Source organism: Caretta caretta, chromosome 5 (assembly GCF_965140235.1).
Source record: "Caretta caretta isolate rCarCar2 chromosome 5, rCarCar1.hap1, whole genome shotgun sequence".
Lineage (NCBI taxonomy): Eukaryota > Metazoa > Chordata > Testudines > Cheloniidae > Caretta > Caretta caretta.
In genome coordinates this window covers 83,166,604-83,188,258 of record NC_134210.1, presented here as the reverse complement: position 1 = coordinate 83,188,258, position 21,655 = coordinate 83,166,604, and the positions used below count along the sequence as shown (strand labels likewise).

Here is a 21,655-nt window from a genome sequence, read left to right as displayed (position 1 = left end):
TGAGGATGGCAATGGGCACATCCCTTGTACCAGTGACCCCTCTGACAAATTGAAATTCCCTGTTTCAAAGAATAGAAGCTCTACAGCTTATCCATTAAATGGTTGCAAGGATTCTTTTAACAAAGGCAAAACAATGTATTTTTCCTAATTTTGTTCTGAGAACTGGCTAAACCATTTTTGCTGAAATTTTCCAAAAATATTTAACATGAGGTAGACACCAAGCATGGAAAATTTCATTCTGAACAGTTAAAGGTTGGCAAAGTTAAAAGCAACAGAAAATAAGGTCTTACAGTGGAAACTGTCAGGCAACATTAGTATAGCTGACCCTGCACCACTTATAATATAGCTTTAAGGCTCTCTCCTCTCAATACATGATGGATTTATACATATATTTCTCTTTTCTCAGAAAAGAATACTACCTTTATCAAGAAATAGTAGTAGTTTTAAAATATTAAATAGGCTACACAAGTCTAGTTTGCCAGTATCATTAGGGTACACAATCTCATTATTCCAGTGGAACAAAAATAAATAATGGTTTGTTCCCAATGTACACCACTGAAACTATCTGAATACTTTATCTTATTCTGTTTATGATTTTGTTTGGTTTTTAGATGACGAAAACTGTCCTTGGCTCAATGTTTTATGATTCAAAGAGCAAATTATCCCTTAGGGAGACTGCACGGGGGCTGGCAGTTTAATACCAAAAGAAAAGCAAGATATATGAATGTTTCTGTGCTGTTTATTGCTTTTTTCTAAAAAGAGAGTTGGCTTACACACTTGGCCTCCATTTATTGTGATAGCACACATTTGGCAAAGGCCCTCCGAAGCATAAAAGCTGTTGATGGACATTTAACAGAAGTCTCACTTTAAGTGACCATTTCATTTCTTTGTTGATGAGTTCTTTAGGAAATCTGTCATTCTTTTAGGTGCTCTGACACTTTAAAATATCTTTGAAATAAACCTCTTCTGTAGTAATTTGTATACAGTAATTCTGTACTGGTTCTTTGCATGAAATTAATTCTAGTAAGTAGTGTTTCTGAGTGTCTGAAAATTCATATTTCAGCTTAAAAATAAAGTACTGAAACAATGTAACAATGACATTCCATTGATAAAATATATTACAAAAAGCAGAATTAGCTTTAAACAAAAATGGTGCAAATGTGAAAACATATTTTGGCTTGGTTAAGTTAGAGATTTTTCACTCTTCATAGGGATAAATACCTTTTCCCCACACACAAGCAAGCTGCTGATCTACACAAATAACTATTTAATTAGGCAAATGTATATGCGTATTCTCCCCATCCCCAAAATATTCATACTGTATATAGAAAAAACCTATTTTTCTGATGCTAATCAGAATAAAGAGTAACTGTAATGGACTCTTTCAAACGTCTATTAATCTCCTTTCTAAAACTGTTATATCTTCAGTATAATTATATTTTATTTCAGGTGTGCACAATAAATAGGGGCATATAGATGATCAGATCTGTTTATTTGACAACCTGAGACACTACTGATCGGGAAAATCTAAAAATTATTCACTGGTACATTTTATATTTTCCCTTTATGTTAAACGTAAATGACACTCAATTATGTATTGCCAGTCAAAATAGTGTTTTGGTTTTGAGGTTGGTAATTTATGTTAAAATATTCAAAAATGACCCTACAGTTATTATACAGTTTGTATAAGGTCCACAGTAGTGAAATTTTTTTGTAGTGAAATTCATTTGTATAGTGACATTGATTTATTTATATTCTGAACTGTTGAAACCAATAAAGACATGCTAAAACTATGAAGTGTATTTGCATATACAGTGATAAAACTATCCCTATTGTATACTATGTTAATGTTATATTAATAACAGTTATTCCCAGAAATATCTAGTTACATACTGTCTTTCCTAAAATTTACAAATTAAAATGATTCATCTCAGATTTAAAAGTAATGTGTGTGCAATTTTTCAGAACAATTTCCAAAATTTAATCACAATAAATTAATTGCTGCACTACTTCCATTAGTTACAGTAGGAAAATCAGTGGTCATACCTTTCCAGTGTCACAGTCTGTTCCATCCATTGGTGGATCCAGTTTAGTTCTGCACTCCTTCTCACCTTCCACTTTACACCACAACCCAGTGCAAATAACATGCTGAAAAACAAACATACATTGCTAAGGACAGAGGACTTAAATGACTGTATATATGTAGTCCATTAATTTCATCAGGAAGTTGCTGGTTTGGTGGTACTGAAGTATATACAGAGTTAAACATCAACAAAAATTGTGGAGATAGTATGCAGCAAATCCTGGGTGCACTCCCCTTGGGCACGGACACAGTGGAACAAGTCCAGTTGTGCTGTTGGAGTGGGGGACGGATTCCAGGAGCCTGTGTACAGGGTCACAACCCTTGAATGTTGTCAGACTGATACAGGTAGGGCTTTGCCAGGCAAGGTGGATCTACCACTATATTGATCAAGTGACTTAGAGGTAGCTGTAGATGGTGTGCTACAGCCACAGTCTGAAATGAGGACTCTGTTTTCACCCACCAGCGCATAGCTCAGCTATTTGACCTATGGGCTGGAGCCCCATAGTGCACATGGACAAAAAACAGGTAGGTTAAAGGGGGAATAGTGATATACTACTTTCTCCACAAAACTCAGAGCTTCTTAAGAATTAAGAGAGCTAATAGTTTATTCCATTATTATTTTACCACTCATTCAAGCATGGAAAGGAAAGAAAACTAGCACTGTCATTAGAAATGAAAGTATGCCTTAGAAATCAGTGAAGTGTTAGGTTGTGTGTGTGTGTGTATATATATATATATATATATATATATATATATATATATAACTTGTCAATTATGTTCACCAGAGGGCTTGGAGAATGAAGTATAATAGACTTTACTTAAAGGTGTAAAACTGAAAAGCTAAATGTGTGGGGCAACCAAGTTAGTAAGCACATTTAAATAGTTTTTCCTGCTATTGTAAAATTAATCTAATACTTCCTAGTGTGAATCATTTTAGAACACCACAGAATCTACTGCAGTGACAATCTCAAAGAATGATCTATTTTGGTAGCTCTCCAACAAACCAGAATATGCCAGGAAGTCTTCACAGATGAAAATAAAAAAGAATTTTTAGGTTAAGTAAAATTTATTTTCCTACTGAATATCCCACACGGGTCAATAGGGCATTCAGCTCATAAATGCTTATGTCAATTTTAATTTTAGCTTTGCAGTTCACCCTTAAATTAAATATGAATTTTCTAACACAGTCGAGACTGAAGTGAGTTTTCAAAACCCAAGTGAATATTTGTAAAACTTCTGCTATTGCTTGAATAATATAGAAAACATTTATTCAGACACTATTAGGCTCCCTGATGACTTCCTCAAATGCTCCCTGTTCACTCCATCCCAATGGTTCCTGATGTACTTCCATTCCTTCATAATCCTCTCTCCCTTGGAAGCAATTCAATACTCAACTGATTCTTGCATTCACATAGAATGGATATCAAATAAGATAAGGCAAATTATAACGGTTTTTCACTAAGGGGTCATAAAATGTTAAATGTTATAGATGGAAAGAACAGTTGGTCCTTCAGTCCATCCTCTAGCTTCAGGAGAGGACAGTTTTTATTTTTCCCTGAAAGGAAGTCCAGCCACGAACATTGCTGCCTATTGTAATTCCTCAATCACTCCCAGAAGCCTCTTCTATTTGTCCCTACAGAGAAATTACAAGGTGCCCTTATCCTCAAGAGAGAGGAATCAAGTTCAGAATTGTAACTTCCTTCCCCCTCTCCCTATTTTGTTCCCCCCCCCCACCTGGAAACCAGATGAAAGCAAACAGGGCCAGCTGTGGCTGGATCACTGCCTGGGGGTTATTGCTTGTGCAATCTGATGCCCACAAAATATGGACAGTGCAGGGGCAAGAAAGATCAGGAGACACAGGGGGATAAAAGAAACAGATCAGCACCAGGTTCTCAGAATCCACGGCCACTAGAAGACAAGATGTGCTCTGTCTGTCTTAAATTCTTTATTATGCTGGCAAAATTGAATAATAGTTTCTGGTCTTTGATATGATGCATGAAAAATGTGTTTATATTATGTTTTATAAATGAAATGATACCCTGAAAAAACCTCACTGTAAGGGAAATATCATTTAATAAATGTTTATATCTGGGCCAGGGCATAGGAGTACCTGCAAATGTCAATGTGTGTCTAGTATGTAAAGATGTCAGTAGTAATATCTTACAAAATGAAGAGACTTATGTCAGTAGGTCAGAGAATTGTACAGAAACAAAGGTCAGGATGACAATGACCTAAATTTATCCCCGGTGTATTGCCAATGGACTTACACCTATGAAGAAACTGACCTAATAAGACATCATATGTTTATAAATAACTCATAAAAACTCTAAAAGAATGTTAGAGCTGGCCCTAGCCTAAATACTTATCCCTCTTACAATGTAATTTGTTTTATGGTTTAAGGTCCAAAGAGAAAACCTAACTTTGCATTTCTAAAACTAAGTTTTAAGCAAGCTTTTTTTTTAAGCTCATAACTGTAAAGGAAGCACTAAAGTTAGGAACAAGCATTCCAGGCCAATTTCTGAAGATTATGCCGATAAGGCAGCCATCAGGCCTTCTGCTGTTATAGTCCTATTCCAAGTAAGAAATGGGAGAAAAGGGAATAGTGAGCTCAGTTCAACCTCACTGGAGCACGGATATAGGTAAACTGACAATAACAATGAAATCAAAACAAGACTTCCTATACTGTTCATAGCTCAGATAAGAGCCTTATTTGTATTTTATATCCTGGATCCACATACCTAAATGACTACATTGGAGGAAACAGTTCTCCAAGATTTCAAGATACAAAATCCAAAGTCCTTCCCTTTTAGAAAATCTTTTACCCCTTTTAACTTTCAGCTTGTAACCAAAGAACTTCAAATACATGGGAATGCAAAGCTGGCTGACATTGACCATAAATCATAAAAGATTGACTTCCAATCATAAAAGATGTATGACCACATTTACATAGGTCTTTTTGGTGCCTAAATATGCAGATAGGTTTCTAGTTACAAAAATACCTAAGCAGCTTGTAAGTCAATGGCAGTTAGGTGCCTATCCAGTTTAGATGCTTTTTAAAATCTCACTAGATGTTTACCTGCCTCTAGGCACCTAAATACCTTTGTAAATTGCCTGTGGCCCTTAACCCCCACCACCTAAACTTATCTTAGAGAGAGGATGTAACCAATTTAGATGGCCATTGCACCTAAAATCAACTCCTAGGTTCACTCCCTTCCTTTTCACTACATTTTTTATAAGAGGTAAACAAATTACTAAGCACATTTACATTAGAGAAAAAGAACACACACACAAAAAATGTTTGATGTATTCTAACTGGGAATTAGGATACATTAAGATGACTCTGATATTTAACTCCACCTTTGGGCCTTTATCAAAGGCCCTTATGAACTGACCAACCCAAGAACACGCAGGCCTCCGATAATGCCTAATATTGGCAGAATTGTCAATTGTCTCTCTTGCCCACTAAGCTTCACCAAAGATGTCAGGTGATCTCCTGTTATTAAAGCCACATGGATGGCTTTTTTAGCTCTATGCCTGCTTTCAGCTACCAAGACCAGTCTCTCATCAGCCACTTCTTTAGAAACTGGCCTAGATTTTAAATCAAACAAATTCTCTCTTATTCTTACCTACTTATTAAAAGGTAGGTAGAGTATTAGTGCCTTTGGCAGCCACACTAGAAAATCACTTGGTTTCATATACAGATTTCTTTAAATTTGATTTAGAAAATCAAAGTTTTTTTAAAATGCACAAACCCACACAATTATGTGATGGTATTATAAACATCTTAATAGATCTGAATACCAAAAATACATTGGTCATTCTGAATTTAGCTGACAGAAATGTTAAAACAAGTTGGTAATGTTGCATCTCCTAATGTATCGATACCTAAATTCCATGCAAATTACAAGAGTAGTCTCACTAACTTCAGCTCAAGCATCTTGTAAAGGGAAATCATGCCTCACCAATCTACTAGAACTCTTTGAGGGGTCAACAAGCATGTGGACAAGGGGGATCCAGTGAATATAGTGTATTTAGATTTTCAGAAAGCCTTTGACAAAGTCCCTCCCCAAAGGCTCTTAAGCAAAGTAAGCTGTCATGGGATAAGAGGGAAGGTTCTCTCATGGATTGGTAACTGGTTAAAAGATAGGAAACAAAGGGTAGGAATAAATGGTCAGTTTTAAGAATGGAGAGAGGTAAATAGTGGTGTCCACCAGGGGTCTGTACTGGGACCAGTCCTATTCAACATATTCATAAGTGATCTGGAAAAAGTATAAACAGTGAGGTGCCAAAATTTGCAGATGATATAAAACTACTCAAGATAGTTAAGTCCCAGGCAGAGTGCAAAGAGCTACAGAAGGATCTCTCAAAACCGGATGACTGGGCAACAAAATGGCAGATGAAATTCAATGTTGATAAATGCAAAGTAATGCACATTGGAAAACATAATCCCAAGTTTCAGAGTTGCAGCCATATATAAAATGATGGGGTTTGAATTAGCTGTTACTACACAAGGAAGAAATCTTGGAGTCATTGTGGATAGTTCTCAGAAAACATCCACTCAATGTGCAGTGGCAGTCAAAAAAGTGAACAGAATGTTGGGAATCATTAAGAAAGGGATCGATAATAAGACAGAAAATATCATATTGCCTCTATATAAATCCATGGTACTCCCACATCTTGAATACTGCATACAGATGTGGTCGCCCCATCTCAAAAATGATATATTGGATTTGGAAAAGGTTCAGAAAAGAGCAACAAAATTATTAGGGGTATGGAACAGCTGCTGTATGAGGAAAGGTTAATAAGACTGGGACTTTTCAGCTTGGAAAAGAGACGACTAAGGGGGAAAATGATAGAGGTCTATACAATCATGACTGGTGTGGAGAAAGTAAATAAGGAAGTGTTATTTACTCCTTCTCATAACACAAGAACTAGGGGCCTCCAGATGAAATTAATAGGCAGCAGGTTTAAAACAACAAAAGGAAGTATTTTTTCATACAATACCCAGTCAACCTGTGGAACTCCTTGCCAGAGGATGTTGTGAATGCCAAGATTATAACAGTGTTCAAAAAAGAACTAGATAAATTCATGGAGGATAGGTTCATCAATGGTGTCCCTACCCTCTGTTTGCCAGAAGATGAGAATGAGCAACAGGGAATGGATCACTTGATGATTCCCTGTTCTGTTCATTCCCTCTCAGGCACCTGTCATTGGCTACTATCAAAAGAGAGACTACTGGGCTAGATGGACCTTTGGTCTGACCAAGTACAGCCATTCTTATGTTCTTATCTTCTTAGACCTCCACCTCTCCAGACAAATTTACAAGCAGTGGGGTAGTGATGAGCTGGGTTGGGTTTGATGGGGTTTCCCCTTGAAGAATACTAGGGGTTCCCTGGCCCATCCGAACCAATTGTAACCTATTTAGTGTCAGGTTGTACCACAGATTACTACTCTGACTCTAACTGTCTGGGAGGGAGCTTTACTGTCCCCCTTCCATTTTTTAAGGCTGAGCTGTGGGAGGAGCAAAACACTATTCAGACTCTCTTCCTACTCGCAGCAGGATTTCCCTTCCCACCTATGCTCTGGGGGGTGGAGGGGGGTGGTTAGCAGGGGAAGAGCCTAGGAAAAGCAGTCGGTCCTTTTCTTGGAATATTGTATGTGTGCTAATGACCAAATTGGATGTTGTTATGTGGACTAACCATTGCATTTTCTTTTCTGTTTGGGCTATGCCAGAATTTCATATTTCAGTATGTCACATTGCAACTTTGGGGTCCTACGGAGTCTTTACAGTGGCATGAATTTATCTGGGCAGGGATGGTAGAGAGGGCATATAGCTCCCAAAATTGTGATTCTTTGTTGTTGGGGCTAAGAGACTCACCCACAAAACTTTGCTGAGGTCTGACTCAGTGATGGTTCTAATCCTTTTGACGGGGGAAGTGTGGGCCTGGGTGAGCTGGACAGTTTATCAGATGAGATAGCTGTTTGACCTAGGGATCCATCAGTTAGGTCAAAGGGTGGCTTAGCATGATTGGCCTGAAAGGATCCAGCCACCTTCTCCTTCAAGGATTATATTACACCCTCCCACCCCTTTCATTTATGTCATTTATGTTTATTTAACAAAGCTGCACCCTCCTATAGCAAAATTATCCATAGTTTGTGAAATGTCTTTTTTGGGGATCCACTGGGCAATAACTGCACTGATAGGATGAGTAGGATACAGCTTACAACTGCTTTCAGTAGGATACCAATTTATGTACTTGGCTCTTGAAAAGGCCTAGAAAACTGACCTCTCTATTACATTAAAACCTATCCATTTGAATTATCTTTTGGTGTCTGGCCTTATTTTACCTGAGTTAACACAAAGGTCATTTTTTATTGTTCATCAAACAATCTTGATGATGCATAAATTACATCATGCTAATCTCACAATTTGAAGCAAATTGTAAGTATATAAGAATATACTCCCATACTTATGTGCACTTGCTATTACTGCAGATTAGTATTTATTTATTAATTTATTTATATTTATATTAATATTTATTAATCAGTGAAGTCCATGCTGTACATCAGACTATAACCCGAAGAGAAACAACACCTTCAGAGATTAAGAGGAAACAGATAATTGAGAATCTTTTCAAATGGTGACAGTGATGGTATAATATTGACTCAGGTAACATAGAGGACTAATAGCACAGAGAAAATGAGGCACGTAATAGAGGATTTGTGGATACACATATGAGATATTATGTGTGAAATATTTGATATACAAGCCTAAGAGCCATACAAAATACACACTACAACAAAAAAGCAAACTGATTTTTTTTAACTGAGCTAAAGTCTGTTAATATCTTCTGGAAGAATGCATCTAACCTAAAGTCTATAGCATGGATACACATGGTCTGTTCAACCCATAAGGAATTAGGTGTGACATTGAAAAAGTGTAAATATTGTGCTTGTTTTAAAATATTTAATGTCTTCATTAGCTACTTTGTAGGTGCTTCAGAAGCTATTTAACTACTTCAGATGGTACTACTAGCTGCACTGGAAATAATTAGCTATGTTTATTTAATTCCCTGCAGTATTTCATGATTTCCTAGCATCATTATACATTTCATTAATAATTTACAAATTATTTTTAATGTAGTTTTGATATCTAAACTGTACATTTTTAGCTATTTTTGCTTTTGTTTTTGCATACAATAAACATAAAGAAAGTATTCAGCATATCACACAGAATGAAAACTCTTTGACAACAATATGCTTTAGACTTTCTCAGGTGACAGAGTTCCTTTGGTTAAATAAATCCTGATATTTCCTGCTGACATTTGATTTAAGTATGTAAGTTGAAAGAACAATCAGGATTAAAGTTTTACACTGGAAAGTTTGTGTGTCAGACCATCTTTCCTAACTCTTCAGGACATATGGTCTACTCTGCACAAAAGTGAAAGGTTTACTCATATTTACAGTTGCACTTTTACCACTGAAGTAATGCAGTTAGAATTTTTAAAAACAAAAATCCAAGACTTCTCTGACATTTTAGGATTTTTGCATGTGTGGGGGCAAATCATGAAAAACAGCTGAACACTTCACTGGCAACTTTAAGTGCTGCCAGTTAAACCATCATTGCAAGGGAGGCTAATAGAAAGCCGGAGTTCAGCAACAACACTGTAGTGAAACACAAACCAGAGCACTGAACTTTGAGTCAGAACTTCACTCTTCTGGGTGTGAAACTCTCTCTTTTCCCCAACTTGGACTGTTAAGTTATGATTACAACGTTTAGTTCTAACACAGTATGTTCCCTCTCTGGTACATCGTTATCGCAGTACAAGAGAAGTTAAAATTATTTGGACTAACAATGGGAAATAAGATTTATTTGAGGATATAAAATAATACTGGTGACACTTGATTTTTATAAACTATACATTAATTTCCTATTTATATAGTGCAATAAAAAATGTACAACAAAAAAGTGATGCCAAACTAAACAGAGATTTCCCCTTTCAAAAGGACTTATGAGGCATCCATTCTAACAGCAAAACCTTGCATATTACAAAACGAACAACATAACAAATACAGAAACAGTGTGGCAGGGGTCACTGTGACTGGAACATTTCACAGAACAGTTGGCTTTTCTGGAGGTTTTTGAAGGAAAAACGAGTGAGGAATATTTGTGTATGTCAAGTGGAATGCCATTCCAGTCATATGAACAGCTGGGAAGAAGGAGAAAAGTTGGGACTATGCAAGAAAGACAAAAAGAGAAGCTGAGAGTGATGCTTGTGCCGAGTGTAGATAGTGGGATCAGTACTGGTGGAGGTAAGGACAGATATGTAGACAGAAATATAATATTTCCATAACTTTTGCTCTTTTCATCATGATCTTTCCCTTGGACTTTCTTAAAAGTTGCCATGCTATATAACCACTCTATTCTTTCCCTATAAAGATCACAGCTGTGTTATGACAAGAATTGTTTTAGTAAAGTTGACTAGATAGCATTCACATCCTGGACTTTAATCTTCAAGGCCAATATTTTGCAGTTCTACAATTGTATTCAATTATCAGGTTCTACTCATGAGCCATTATCTTGCTTTCTGTTATTCAAAAGAATGGTAGGAACTAATTGATTCTTACTTGAAGCACAGTGGGCATAAAAGCAAACTTGGCAGCTTTACAAGATAATCACAGTGACAGTATAAATCTTACACTAAAAAATACACAAACACTTTGTTCTTGAAAGGCTTTAGGCTACTCTTCTCAGACTACATAAATTACAGCCTTCAACTTAAAGCACGTTCACAGGGTTAAAAAAAAGACTTCAACATAAAGATTAGGCACCATTCAAGGAACAGGAATGTGGGCCAACTTAGTAGCTCCCAGAGATAACTCTGCAGGAGTAGGTGTTGTTAGTACTCTGCTGTGGCACGTATTGTAGGCAAGCGACCGGGTGAGGGGAAGTACGTGGAATCTCTCCCTTGTCTCACAGGATTATCAGAGAGATTGTGTACTGGAACCTTGGCGATGAGGGAGATGTGATTGGTATCTCTAATATTACCATATGAGGTGATTACAGATAGTTTTACAAGTTCTGCTTAATCAAATGTATGGACAGTCAGATCTTAGAAGAAATGCATTGTTAGTTGTGGTTCAGTTCTTTTTAGCAGCTGCACATGTCACTAGTAACATTTATTCCCAGCCTGACAGAATAAATTTATTTAACTTGACTATATACTTTCACAAATAAGAAAACCCTAGAACAAAAGGAACATGGGGCATTCAAAACTAAATATCAGAAATTAATAGAGGACAAGTCCAGGAAAGTAAGTACCCTATTTTCAAGAAGATAGTCAAATTAGCATCAGGATAATAATCTTGACTTAATTGTTCGTGTTCCTGAAAATAGCAAGGAACACTAAAGGAGCACTAAAGACACCCTGAGAGACAGCTTGGCAAAGCATCTTGGGGATTATATGCAACTTGCAGGTGATTAATTGGCTGTCTAACTTCACCAGGTTTCATTAGTATAACATTCCTGATTTACTTACCCACAGTAGAGGCACAGGGAAATTAGGAGGGTACAAAGGTATCATGCAATTGCACATACATATATTTGACAGTCCAGCCCATAAATTGTAGTTTAATGAGCGATAATGAGAGTTTTTGTACTGGCTGCAGAAAGAAATGGAAAAGAAAAAATTTCCTTCACAGACTCCTTGGAAAGGAGCAACTACAGTCAGGCCCACAGCGGATCATGACAAAATCTGGTATTTTAACTGCTTCCATGGATGGGAGGGTGGGTGCTGCTCCACCTTTTCCTGCACCAACATGAACATATGTAGTCCCCCTTCTCTTCTGGCCACCTGTGGGTGTAGGGAAAAGCATGGAACAGCATCCCCATACTGATCTGGTATGAAGCTGCTGTAGCAAGTAACACTCTGGCTCCCTAGCCCATAATGGGGCAATACACCTTTTCCAAGAAGCCAGACAATGGCCCCATCACTTAATGTGTGGTGAGGTCATTTACTTCAGAGGGTCCATGACTTCACTGAATGTATTTTTCTATTTTTATACTGAAATTAGCATGTTAATGGTGCACATTAAAGCTCCAATCCAGCACCACTATAGCAGGGCCTAAACAAGAAATAAAACATGCCCATATTGACTTTCACATGCAACGCATAAAACCAGTTACAAATCAGTAATTCTCTCTTTCATGCTGTCCCTGAAAAAATAACTCTCTGTTCTAAAGTAAACAACAATCCTTACCTGCATTTCTTGACAAAATGAAGCCATTGGTCCAAAGAGAATCTGACACTGTTCATCTGCAGTGTACGTCATTCCTGGCAGTTTGGAGGGAATAATCACAGAATTGAGGCTTTGGGGATTTGTATGTAGCAAACAGTTACTGGCCTTTGACCTGCCAATATGCAGAAATTCATAAAATGTTGAATAATATTAATAAAGGTTGGCTATTTTGTTGACATAGAACATATGCAATTGCTATAAAAAAGGATTAACAGATCTTAAGCAGCATTTTGCTGACATTTAGACCTTTTAATTTAACGAAGTTCTTTCTTTTGCTGTTGTATATTTACAGAAAGGCAAAACAGCAAACTTTATGGATTACAAGCAGCTATAAGGATTTCAGGAAAATACTTGGAAAACATTTTAGTGTACATATTACATAATTTAATTGCTTAAAAATTATATGGCTTTTAATAAATATTTATGGAGCTCACTTTTTTCACCCATACTTTAAATATGTCAGTGTTTTTCAAGTCCCAAGATTTCAGTTAGCACTGTTTTCACACAAAATTAAAGAAAAAGGGAGATGAAAATACATGGACGTCCATTAGATTTAAGTTCTAAATGGACACATCTACAGATTGTCCTTGAATCTCAATCATTCCAGTGCCAGCTCCAATACAGACCTTTAAAGGACTGCTCAGTTGTAAGTAGTAAATTGTCAGTAGGCATATCTATCAGTTCAAGAGGGTTATTCTTGAGGGTTATTCCTTATACAATGCATGGGCACAATGTAGGTGTCCTATTTTGGTATGGTTCCATGTATCATATTCTCAACTAGGTAACTCATAAAATATTTCTATTAAAATAAAATTATTTCCTCATCTTGTTTGTTATTGAACGACAACACAGGACATGATGTAATCTATTATGTGCAAAATAGAAAACAATACAGATATCATTTTAAACACACCATCTTCCTAATATGTATTTTTGCCCCATATCTTTGTTAATGTATTTTCTTTAGTTGATAAGGTGGCTTTTTGGTGGTTAATATTATTAACAGTATTAATTTTTTATTATTATTATTAATTATTAATATTAGCAGCTATTATTAACAATATTTCCTTTTTAACCTCATACAGAAGCTGGTAGAGAGTATTAAGTATTTGGCATACCTGAAACTTAGATCAAATTATGAAATTTAGATAAATAAAAATTACTTTAAGCAATGCTATTTCTTGACTTAATTACCTGAGGAATCTTTCTAGATCTTCTCTGCTGCACCGGGACCATGAAACATCACCAAGATTCTGTCCTTTAATCCATTCTCCAGACATGATATGGAGACCATCTGCACAGGATGGGTGATCATTGTCATGATTTATTCCCATGCTGAATTTTGAAAGTATTAAAAAATAAAAATTATTTTAAGAAAACAGCATAATAAATGGTTTTCAAAATGGTTAAGAACATAAGAACGGCCGTACTGGGTCAAACCAAGGGTCCATCTAGCTCAGTATCCTGTCTTCCGACAGTGGCCAATGCCAGGTGCTTCAAAGGGAATGAACAGAACAGGCAATCACTGAATGATCCATCCTCTGACATTCACTCTCAGTTTCTGAGGCTAAGGGCACCCAGACCATCATGACTAATAGCCATTGATGGACTTATCCTCCATAAACATACCTAATTCTATTTTGAACCCATTTATACTTTTGGCCTCCACAAACAACAACTGCATTTCTCCCACTAATGAATGAGAAGACCATCGTGAGCTTACATAACAAAGCCAGTGAATCTCATTGAACTTGAACTTATTTTCATTACACATTTGTTTGTTTATTGTTGATGACTTGCATGTAACTAACTAATAGGTAAGATGTATTGTTAAAATATTCTGAGCAGTAGTTTTATGTATACTTACAATTTCAAAAATTCAGAGTTTTGGCTGCAGTACCTTTTATTTCAAATAATAGCAATGGAATGACTCAAGGGAACTACATCCAAAGGACAAAGCACCCACACGGTAAAAGGTGGTGAATGCTCCCACAGGACACTGCCATGTAGGAGTCATAAAATTCTGCTACAAATTCTACTTGTGGCTGACACTTTCAATTTGCTCAGTTGTTGCTTTTGAAGATTCCCTGTCACTTGGAAAAAACCTATTCGATTGTAGGCAATAGTCAGGTGAGTTTTTTAAGTGAAAAATGGCACTTTAAAACCTTCAAAAGTAGCTATGTGGATACACACAGAGCTCCTATGTGAAAAGTAAATAAAACAGTATCAGCTGTTTTTGACTATTTAAAAGTCACTATAAGGATACTCTTCAGAGCAGGGCATACAGAGTGGCTGCTAGGATTTTGCAGCTTCTATCTTCTTAAGATAGCCTTGTAGTTTGTAGTGTAGCAAAGCAAAACTCTGTGGGTGATACCACTACATAAGCACTACTCTTTCTGTGCTGGCCCCTTACACTCATCATGTATATTAATTTACATTGGCTATCTTGGTCATTTCTCACGAATAGTCTTTGCTTTCAGCCAAAGAATTGTAGAATAAATGTATCAATGCAATTTTTCCTGCATGAAAAGTCTAGGCCTCTAGGCCAGTACTCAGTGCTGATATCACATGCCTCCCTACCATCCTTTGTTCACGTTGACATTAAAATGTAAACAACAAAAAACAAAAACACCACACAATCCTGGCAACTTTTCCTCATTGCCAAACTGTGCCCCACACAAAGCTAGTCAGCCAAATATCAGTAACTCTAGGTCAAATTTTATGCGAGGTACCACAGCTCATGTTGCATTGTGCTTATTCATGAAAGGAATTTAATTCCCCAGTAAGGCACAGCTGTGTAGGACTCTATTGGGCCTGCCAGGGTGCTCAACAGAAGTGCTGCGGCTCGTGTGGAGCCCCTCACTGGAACGGGCACGCTACACAGTGTGGAATGCTGAGGCAGCTGTCTGTGCATGGATCTTCAGAGAGAATTTTTTGAATGGTGGATAGAATTGGGATGAAGATACATTTATTTCACACTCATTTCAGTTTCTCACTTTTTCTGAGCTGGATAGTGCACCACTACAAAAGTGCTTCCACACTCAAAACTCCATTGATGTGAACCCTGGCTAGTTAAGTCTCTTGATTGACTGAACTCTTTCATGTCCCCACACACCCAGTGCCACATTTTCCCATTTATCAAAAACTTTGATAAATTCCTCCGTAATCTCTGGGTAAACCTTCCCTCTGTCTGAACAATGGAAGAAGCCAAGTTGATTGGACGACTGGAGCTGACAAAAAAAAAGTGTTATACTGCAGCAAACGTCAGTAAAAAGGTACAAAAATCACACATAGCAGTTGCCCATATGGACATTCAATAACATGACTACAGAGCTTAAAGGTATATTCTGTGAAAAAGAAACTCCATAGCAGAAAATGCTGTAGAGAATAAAGTGAATCTGTTAGAGTTTAAGACGTGAAACACAAATTTGTCCTGGGAAGTGACCAAACAATTTTAAGGGCACAATGCTGCAAGGATGGACACAGAACATGCCATCTCTTCATATAGAACCCAAAGAAATAAGATTTCAACAGCCTTTTTCTAACTAATAAGCATCTGCAATTGTTTGGTATACAGTCAAAAGTAAAAACGTAACAGAGAGATTTTTTATGATACCGTGGTTCAAAGTTGATTAAGATCTATGAGTGGGGTATAGGCAGGAATAAAGAAGAAGTAGCTTTCCTTTGAGGCTGATGGGTCCACTGTGGGTTGTTAGTTTGCTTCTGAGAAATTATTCTCTCTAAACATACTCCACTAGTTCAGTTTAATGTCATTGTGACAGAGGATTCAACTATTTTCTGATGTATCTAATTAGTACTAATATGGTACTCAGTGTTACCATAACTTGTTTGTTATGGATAGATATATCTAAAAATATCATGTATACTGACATACTGAATTCATTGGGCAAGTACATACTTTCAATATGCATAAACTGGAGGAAACCATATTTTAATTTCACCCTAGTTTAGAAGACGATGGGTCAAAACTGAATAAGAAAAAGAATTAACAGGATTCACTAAATGATTAGATATTTACATGGAAAATGAGAACATCCACCATTACCTTAACTAGGATAAAAATATAAGAGAGATAGACCCTCATATTCAAGAGCAAAGCCAACCACTGACTGATGATCAGGTTTAGGAAGAAAATTGCTCCATGGGCACATTATTCCATAACTCTCTACTACAGGGTTTCCTGCATCTTCCTGTGAAGAACCTAGGACTGGCCACTGTTAAGAGGCATGATACTATACTAGATGGCACAAAAGTATATCTCAGCATATAAATTCCTGTGTTTGTGTGCTCCTGAAAAATAGCTTCATTTCCAAGATACTACTTTAGGTACCAAGGGGTGTTACACATTGTAATGCCAAACAAGCAGAAAACAAAGAGATCATTCCCAGAAGGTGAAGGAAAATGAAAATTTGGAAGAGGCGAATTTGTATACTGACAACCCATCCTACCACTCTCTTCTTGTATTTGTGTGGTAGATTAGAGCCATATTGGGCTATAATTATCGATGACCATCATTACATGGGGGGGGATCATGGTTATGGCAAACCTTTAAATTTTGAGAGGAAAAAAACTTATTCCTGTATTTCTTTAAAAGGCAAGAAATCCATTCTGGTGGGAGTTTACTCATGGCCTTAAATGACAGGAAGGCAGCCTAGCTAGATGATAGTTGTAGCACTATTTTACAGTACTATGATGTTCCAGATCGGCGGGAGGCTGTGTCACACTTTCCCTGCAACTTGGGGTGCCTTGCAATGCTTTGCTGCTGTAGCTCCCACCTGGGCTGCTCACCAACAGCCTTCCAGTATGCAGGTCACACCCTCAATGTCTGTGTGTAACCACAGCTCTGGTTGAGCAACTCTGACCCCAATAGCCTGTCAGCAAACACCAGCCACACTCTGGTTTCTAGCAACCTCGATTACTATTTGCAGGGTGACCCCAGCGCACTCCCAGTCTCGAATTTTGCCCCCAAAAACGTGTCTTCTGCACTGTCCAGCCCTCTCCTGGACAGTTCAGATATATTAGGTCCATTGTCCCTCTAAGGGGCCCAATATACAACAGCATGGCACTCTAAATGGAGTTACCCACACAATTCACAACATGACTAGTTTTGATTAAAGAATAAAACAAATTTATTTACCTACAAAGAAAGAGCTTTTAAGTGAGTACAAGTATAAGACATTAAAGTCAGAAATGGTTACAAGAGAAATAAAGATAAAACATTTTCTAAACTTAACAAACTAGACTTGGTTCAAAGTGATCTTACCATAGGTTCCTAGTAACATTGCTGACCAAGTTTCAGGTCAGGATCTGCTCCCAAAGTCCAAAGGCTGTTTCTTTTGTCTTCTTAGGTGGAAAAAGAGAGAGATAACCTGGGTGTTTTTGCCCCTAATTTTTATAGTTCTATCACCCTTTGAAATTTTGAGGGTTACCACTTGTTAAAGTTTGCCCAAACAGTAAAGAAGGCAGCATAGTGTCCGGTAGTTAGAGGCTGCACACTGTTTCTTCTCACCTCCGTTTGCTAAAATGCAGATTTTTCTTGTCTCCTGCCTTCCGCCTCTCGTTGTCCGAGGACCCTGTTTACAACTTATATGTAAATTGAGGTGAACACACATTCATTTGTTTAAGACCTGCTTGACCAGTCCTGCCTGATTGGGGTTATGTTGGTTTGGATATGTGCTACCACTATTATTCAGGGGAAATTCATAATTTTACATATAATGTTGCTACACACATTTCATCATGATATTATTGACCAGTGAGTTATTAGTTTGTAAATGATACCTCACAAGGCATATTTTGTGCAAAGATTATTATACTGGTGTGGAGAGTGTGAATACAGGCATGCCTTCCATCACAACTACCCCAGCTCAGTCCAAACCATTCTTCATTTTTCTGGTTTAATCTGGGTCTGCCTTACTCACACTCAAAACTACTAGCATTTAAAAACTAATGTCACTTCTCCTGGAACTAGTTGAATAAAGCCTCACACAGCATCTCCCTTCCTAAAGTCTGGTTCACTGATACACAAAATATCTCCAAACTCTTCCATCAGGTTTCTCACTGGCCCAGACTGTTCCAAAACATTCTCAGCCTTGGTTCACCTGTCATTTGAACTCTCTGTAGAGGCCCACCAAAGGCCTGGCCCTTCTTCAATCTCTTTTCTCCCTACTGGAGAGAGATCCAGCTCTCCGAAGATTTCTTCGTACCCCTTTCACCAGCATGCATTGCTTCAGTCTACTGTTCCCACATGCTATGGGAACCTCCAGACCCAGAATGCCTCTGTCCTGGGCAGAAACAGGGCTAAGAAGCACCTGAAAACCATCTTAAAGGGTTAGATTGCCCTGTTCAAAATCACAGTAAAGGCAGAATTTCCTGTTAGTGAAACTTGCAACTGTCAGCTCTAGGACTGCCTCTTTATTCACCCAGATGGGCAACACAGTACATTAGTCAAACCTGCCAGACACCCTGGGATTCTTTGGGGGGTTCATCAAGACCAGTTAAGGGTTGTGTTACCACCTGACCTCTAACCCTGGGTACATCTGTGCTGTGCAACTTTGGCTCAGAGCCCCTGATAGCAGAATGATCTCACTTTAGTTTCCACCAGCCTGGATGCTCCTTGCAGGGGGACACCAACAGTCTCTCCTGTCCTCAGTTTTCCCAAAACCATCTCCTCTGCAGTGCTCAGTGCCTCTCTCACTGTATCACTCAAAAAAACCTTAACAACAACAAGTTTGCGGCTCCTGTAAAGAGACAGTACACAGCATCAGCCTATTAGTTTGGCTGAGGATTTTACTTTTCAGTTTAAAACACTGCACCGAGATGGTTGTGTAATAAAACAAAATTAAGTTAGCTAACAGAGAACAGATATTTAAGTGATACCAAGTAGAGGAAATTGGGATAGAAATGGTTACAAACAAGCAAAAGCAAAATACGCTTCGAAGACAGAAATCTAACTTAACAAACCAGAGCCTTTTGTTAGATTAGTTTTCTCACCATAGTTGTTTTTCCAGTACAGCTGGCCAGTCCTTAGCCAGAATCCAACATAGAGCTCTAAGTGGCTGGTTTCTGTGTCTCTTCAGGTGAAGGATGCCAAAATGGTGCTCTCGCTCTCTCCTAACATCCTCAAACTGTATCACTGTTTTCAATGACAGAAAGCCCTCCTGGGGGCTCAGCTTGCTGTGTCCACCAGAGATCCGACACCACAATTATTTTGGCAGTCTCCTCTGCCATCACTTGCTAGTTTGATGGCTTTACCTTTTACGTAAATGTCTCTCTTTGCTCAATTTACATTGAAGACACATTCAAACAGATGGAAGCACATTCCTTAGTCTGCTGCAGAGTGCCTTAAGCCCTACCCACTAAACACATTGTAAGACCATATTTCCAGCACATATTTATAGCTTTTCATATCTCACCCACCTCACATGGATCACACCATAATATTAATGACCAGTATGTATACATTGCCTTACATGACACCTCTTAGATACAGATTATGACAACAGTGAGTTGGGGTACACTGACATGGTCAGACCAGCTAAGACACTCTGCTAGATACCAGGGAGGCCTTTGCTCTGTGACATTGGGTGCTGTTATGCTCACACAGCCACTCATAGAATAATACATCAAGGCATTGATGTGTGGTAAAACAGAGGTAGAGAAACGTATGCCTTTCTTGTGATTCACTAATCAACTAAAAAGCAGTTTGTTATCAATAGAATACATCTCATTCAAAATGTTTATCTGAACAAAGCTCTAAACATTCATCAAGATGTCAATTCCAAGATTATATGGATAATCAAAAATATTAAGAATACATGGAAATCAGATGAGCATTCAGATGGACTATTTTCTATATGCAATAACTTCTGCTACTGATGCTCAGAGACCACAAATCAAATGATATTTCTTTATCAATTATTATATTAAATAATTCTTCTGAAAAGTGGTGGAAATTCCTAAATTAGAGCAAAAAGTACACAAACATTTGCCAGAAGGTTACACTGAAAAATATTTACTTAGTTTTAAATGTCACCCTACATGCACTAAATTCATTTGATGAGTTAACATGCTATACACTATAATAACACATATCATCACAACACATTCCTTGTAATCAAAGCCAAATGAGTCACATCAAATTACCATTTGAGGTGATTATTTAGTCTTTAATGTCAATCTGTTTTGTACTGTCTCTGTGATTTACTTTTGTTTCCTGAAGATATGGGACCATGAGCACATTTAACTGTGCTATGTTACAGAAAGACCAAATAATAGCTATAAATATTAAAATATTTGAATAAAATGATTCCATAAAAGACTCAAAGAAAGCTGATCCTGGTGGGGCCAAATCAAAGTTAAACTTCTGACATGAATGTAAGAGGACAGGAAATAAAGGAGATGACAGAATTATTTGTTCACTGTTACTTTTTCAGCCTGGGCAAAGAGGAAGAGATTTCCTTTTGGAGCGCAGAAGAATTCAAAAAATGCCTGACTTTCAACACTTCAAAGATATGGAAGACATCAGAACACTGTTTACAGCGGAGTGTTGCTCCATGAAAGAATTTTTGTTTTGTTTTGTATACAGGCCCAGACAGCTTTAAATTAGACAAATAGACAAAAGAGCTCCTGCTTTTAAAGATTATCATCATTGATCTAGCACATAGTGTAATAGACAGAGTTGTAGACAACTTTTTTTTGTGGGGGAGGCAAGGAACATGGGTTAAAAAAATAATGATATAATAGCTGTTGAATATTATTTTATACTATCTGATTATTGTAGTAGGGACAATCCCCTGATAATTGAGACTGTTCTCCTCAGCCTAGGAGGGGTACGGTCCCCTCTGGTCTCAGCAACTTGAAGTCCCTCTCTTTGCCCCAGGGTATCAACTGACTCTTGGGGCTGAGTTGAGGATCTCTCATTCAGTAACCTCTGGCTCCTTTCTTCCCTGGCTGGGAAGTGGTTCTGCAAATTGGGGCTCTTCTTCTTGTGAAGGGGAATTCTGGGTGCCTGGGTCAGGCTCACTTGTCCATGCTACTCCCACGCCTTCTGAAGCCAGGCTGGATATTCTTCTTGTCTCCTGAAAGCTATTGATACTTTTTCTCTGTGTGAATGAGGATTTCTGCTCACTTCTATCTAGGGAGTCCTGGGATAGCAGGTACCAGTGGATACCACTCTGCTGAGACTGACTCCCAGGGCTCCCTGATTGGCTCTTCTTGTCTTTCCTCCCACACCCCCATCCCCTCACTCCA

At 37.8% G+C, this 21,655-nt stretch overlaps 1 protein-coding gene across 1 annotated transcript in view; it reads right to left on the bottom strand.

The window, feature by feature from the left end:
• ADAMTS19 (ADAM metallopeptidase with thrombospondin type 1 motif 19) overlaps positions 1-21,655 on the bottom strand; it is a 274,632-nt gene that overhangs the window by 79,941 nt on the left and 173,036 nt on the right. The window contains exons 9-11 of the mRNA XM_048851712.2: positions 13,577-13,717; positions 12,344-12,494; positions 2,047-2,148 (exon numbers count right to left, since the gene is read on the bottom strand). Of these exons, the coding sequence (XP_048707669.2) occupies positions 2,047-2,148; positions 12,344-12,494; positions 13,577-13,717 (394 nt within the window). The remainder of the gene's footprint in view (positions 1-2,046; positions 2,149-12,343; positions 12,495-13,576; positions 13,718-21,655) is intronic.